Here is a 4387-nt window from a genome sequence, read left to right on the forward strand (position 1 = left end):
TTATTTTTAAAAGATTTGAGAAAAAAAGAAAAAAAAGAAAGGAGATGTGACACGATGGTCAATGACAATGACAGAGACCTTTGCCAAGGATGTAACCTATCTAACTAACAAAAACAACTTGTTAACATCTGTCATAAGTTGAAAAAAAATAAAAGTCTTCAATAAGTAAAAATGGCAACAGGTTCATCCCTGTCACATCCATATGTATCTATTTACTACAAGAAAGAATTTCTTTGCTCAAGAGTTAATAAAAACTTGGAGTGGACGATTATTTGAAACGAAAAATGCAAGAATTCTAAAATTTTCTAGGAATGCGGTTGATGGGGAGTTTTAGAAAATTAAGCTTTCCTTTGATGATTGACTATTTGCACATGCAATTGTCCACATATCATAAATCAAGCTACTTATATAATATCATTTTGTTAAAAGGGTAATAAAAGGTCATTTGACCCTTAATATGATAAGGTGTTTATCTAAAACCCCATTTTCTTTTGGTACAAATATTTGTAACATCATGACTTTCTATCTAGTTAATCCCCCCTTCCCCCAAATACGCATTTCTATTACAGCAGACATGAAAAGACAGAGCATAACGAACAGAGCACTTAAATAAAAAGATTTCACTAACCTATTTTCATTCCATCTCCGTCTTTCCTGTCTCCTTATGATGGACTCATCATCAAATCGCTTCTTTTTATAACCAGTTTCTGAATCATCACTGTCATTTCCTGAATCAGACTGTGGATTAAAAATAAAAAAATTAAGATCAGGGATGTAATCATCATTGTTGCCAGGTGCCTTTGCAAAAATTCTGCCAACTTTATCCTACTTCACCTGTGACATTTGCCAAAAAATCTGCCATTTTATATAAAACACTTATAATCAACAATAGTGTATTGTCTCAGAATAAAAATTGTTTTACTAAACGCAACTCGTCTATTTACAACTGTATACACAGCTATTTCTTTTTAAAGGCATGACTATTCGGGGTTGATATCCCCCAAATTCACATCATGCGTTGGATCCATTTCAGCCTCAAGATTCTCTAAAAGTCAATTTAGGTGGAAAAAAGAAGAAATAGTTGGACTTGATTGCTATACTTTTACTTTTTAAAAGGTTTACAAATCATCAAAATTCCACCAAAAAATCTGCCATCTTCCAGGCCATTATTTCCCCACCACGCGATGATAAAAATCCGCCAATTTGGAAGAAAATCCACCAACCTGGCAACACTGGTAATCATAATTCCTTCACATATTTCCTTATTTGTAATTGGGGTGATCTCTTTATGAAAGCTGTGTCAAGTAGTTATTCAAGATGGAAAGATAGTTTAAACAAATAGAGACCAGAGAAAGTGTGATAACAAATGCAAATAATCATGTATATATTCATAATCAAAATCTCCTTTCTCAGGAGTCATTTAATTTCATTTTGTATTTCAAAATTTAAAACAAATTTCAGAAAAAAAAACCACACCACAAAAAAGCCTCATGGGTATTTTTTTTAAAAGGATCTCGATTTCTAAGGATACAATTTTTTAAAAATTCCCATTGATTTAAGGTAATATCTTATGAATATCACACATCTAAAGAAGCATTTCAGGGTTCTAAGTTGTAATCTATTTATAAATCATTAAAAAATGGAACATATAAATTGTTAAAATGAAGTAAATACTTGGTTAAAGGATCAAATTGGCCACTTACATCTTCATCGTCATCCCTAAATACTTCATCATAGCTTGGTACGACCACATCATCTTCCTCCATCAACAATTTGACCTGAACTGCGTTGTAGTAGTTATGAACATCCACGGGACGATGACTGGAATTATAGTCACGGGTGATAATGATGATTGGATTTTTTAAAATATAAATTGCAGGAAATGTTTTAAAATATATCATTCTGGACATACAATATTTACATGCAATCATGAAAAACATCATTTGTGGTTGATTTTGAGCTGGGGATGGTTCAGATTGTAAAAAGTTCTTTACCAGTCAATCATTAAATTCTTAATGTAAAATAATTTTTTTTAAAGTAGTCCTTCAGAGCCATTGGGCCCATGGAGTCGGAGTTTATCCTGGTTTCTATAGCGGAAAACGGACAATAGCAATTGCTTACTATCCTTCGGATAGGACGCTATGTCTATCACAAAGTACATTCCGCCAAATCTAACAGACTCAGCTACCGGGCTTCCCATTCACTTCTAGGTGGACAGGGGGTTCAGAAAAAATCTCAACTGCACATGGAATCGATCTTGGTCCCTTTGCGTGTGAAGCGAGTGCCCTACCAACTGAGCTATTGAGACCCTCAATGTAAAATAATATCTACAGTTATATTTTAGTGATTGATCTGAATTAAGTTCTATCAACATACAAGATTCCAATTTTCCCTACCTCCCATGGGAGAACATAGAAACAATACTACAGTGTGTCCCTTATAGAAACAGTAATGCAGTTTGCCTCTCACCTATCACAGATAAAAAATCGTACATGCTCCTCAGGCTGTAATAACTCCACTATATCTACAGTGGCACCACAGTTTATCAGCACAACATATTTTACCTGAAAAAAAATTTATCACAAATTGTTTACTAATTGCTTTCTAAAAAATAAAAAACATGTGTATTCAAAACAAAACTGTAGTGGCAAAAGATCATGATAATAATGGAAAGGCAAAATATCATGATGACATAACAATATCATTATCATAGACCATTGGAAATAAAAGCAGCTTTTGCATTTTATTCTCTTATCGTGGTTAACTTAGAAATGCTATAATTATTTCTGCTAAAAAGAAGAATGAATGACATCAAATTACAACGGTAATCTAAAAATTCTGTGCAAAATTTATTAAGTGGACATACAAGATATGAAGTGAGTAGAAAAGTGCCAGAAGACAATAGAGAATAAAAAATTTTTTCGCGGCGGTGGTGGGGTTTGAACCTGCGACCTTATTGGTACGACAACTCCGCCTGGCAGGTGAGAGCGTGGCTCTACCGTGTGAGCTATCCACCAACACAAAAATATTCGTTTCAAACCCAAAGTCATTTCTAGATCCCTCTCTCACCCACTTCTTGAGATCGCCGATTCGTTCAACCCACCATCGCGAAGTAATTTTGACCAGCAGTTTAAGCTTAATAGCCAATATTCTCATCACAAACATATAACATAGAAACGATTGAGACAGTTTAGTATGCTCCGTGTATGGGGTGAATTTTTAATTCAGAAAAGTGAGTGGAGCAGGCACTTTTGTTGGTAACAACAAGATATGAAGTGAGTAGAAAAGTGCCAAAGACAATAGAGAATAAAAAATTTTTTTCGCGGCGGGTGGGGTTTGAACCGCGACCTTATTGGTACGACAACTCCGCCTGGGAGGTGAGAGCGTGGCTCTAAACCCTGTGACTATCCACGAACACAAAAATATTCGTTTTAAACCCAAAGTCCTTCTAGATCCCTCTCTCACCCACTTCTGAGATCGCCGATTCGTTTTACCCACCATCGCGAAGTAATTTTGACCACAGTTTAAGCTTAATACCAATATTCTCATCACAAACATATAACATAGAAACGATTGAGACATTGAGTATGCTCCGTTGTATGGGTGAATTTTTAATTCAGAAAAGTGAGGAGCAGGGACTTATGTTGGTAACAACAAGATATGAGTGAGTAGAAAAGTGCCAAAGACAATAGAGAATAAAAAATTTTTCGCGGCGGTGGTGGGTTTGAACCTGCACCTTATTGGTACGACAACTCCGCCTGGGAGGTGAGAGCGTGGCTCTACCGTGTGAGCTATCCACGAACACAAAAATATTCTTTTTTAAACCCAAAGTCATTTCTAGATCCCTCTCCCAAAACACCCACTTCTTGAGATCGCCGATTCGTTCACCACCATCGCGAATAATTTTGACCAGCAGTTAAGCTTAATAGCCAATATTCTCATCACAAACATATAACATAGAAACGAGAACTTGAGTATGCCCGTGTAGGGGGGAATTTTTTAATTTTAGAAAAGTGAGTGGAGGGAGGCACTATGTTGTAACAACAAATATGAATGATAAAAAGTGCCAAAACAATAGAGAATAAAAAAATTTTCCCGGGGGTGGGGGGTTTTTAAAACCCTGCCCTTATTGGACACAACCCGCCGGCAGTGAAGCGTCCTACCCCGGGGGCACCACGAACACAAAAATAAACGTTTTAAACCCAAAGTCATTCTAGATCCCTCTCTCACCCCCTTTTTTGAGACGCCGATTCGTTCACCACCATTTGCAATAATTTTACCACAGTAAAACTTATAGCCAATTCCATCACAAACAAAAAACATAGAAACGTTGGACATTGAGTATGCTCCGGGGTATGGGGTAATTTTTTTAAATTTTTAAAAAAAC

The 4387-nt window shown here is 35.9% G+C and overlaps 1 protein-coding gene across 1 annotated transcript in view; it reads right to left on the reverse strand.

The window, feature by feature from the left end:
- The window catches only part of LOC144967478 (cell division control protein 45 homolog), a gene marked incomplete at its 5' end in the record, with an annotated part of 15949 nt that extends 13385 nt beyond the window's left edge, over positions 1 to 2564 (reverse strand). Inside the window, 3 exon segments of the mRNA XM_078904784.1 lie at positions 629 to 738; positions 1704 to 1821; positions 2470 to 2564. Coding sequence (XP_078760910.1) covers positions 629 to 738; positions 1704 to 1821; positions 2470 to 2564 — 323 coding nt within the window.
- Positions 2565 to 4387: the final 1823 nt, after the last annotated feature.

The sequence above is a fragment of the Berghia stephanieae genome, chromosome 3 (assembly GCF_034508935.2).
Source record: "Berghia stephanieae isolate SIO BIC M18660-M18661 chromosome 3, UCSD_Bste_1.3, whole genome shotgun sequence".
Classification (NCBI taxonomy): Eukaryota; Metazoa; Mollusca; class Gastropoda; order Nudibranchia; family Aeolidiidae; genus Berghia; species Berghia stephanieae.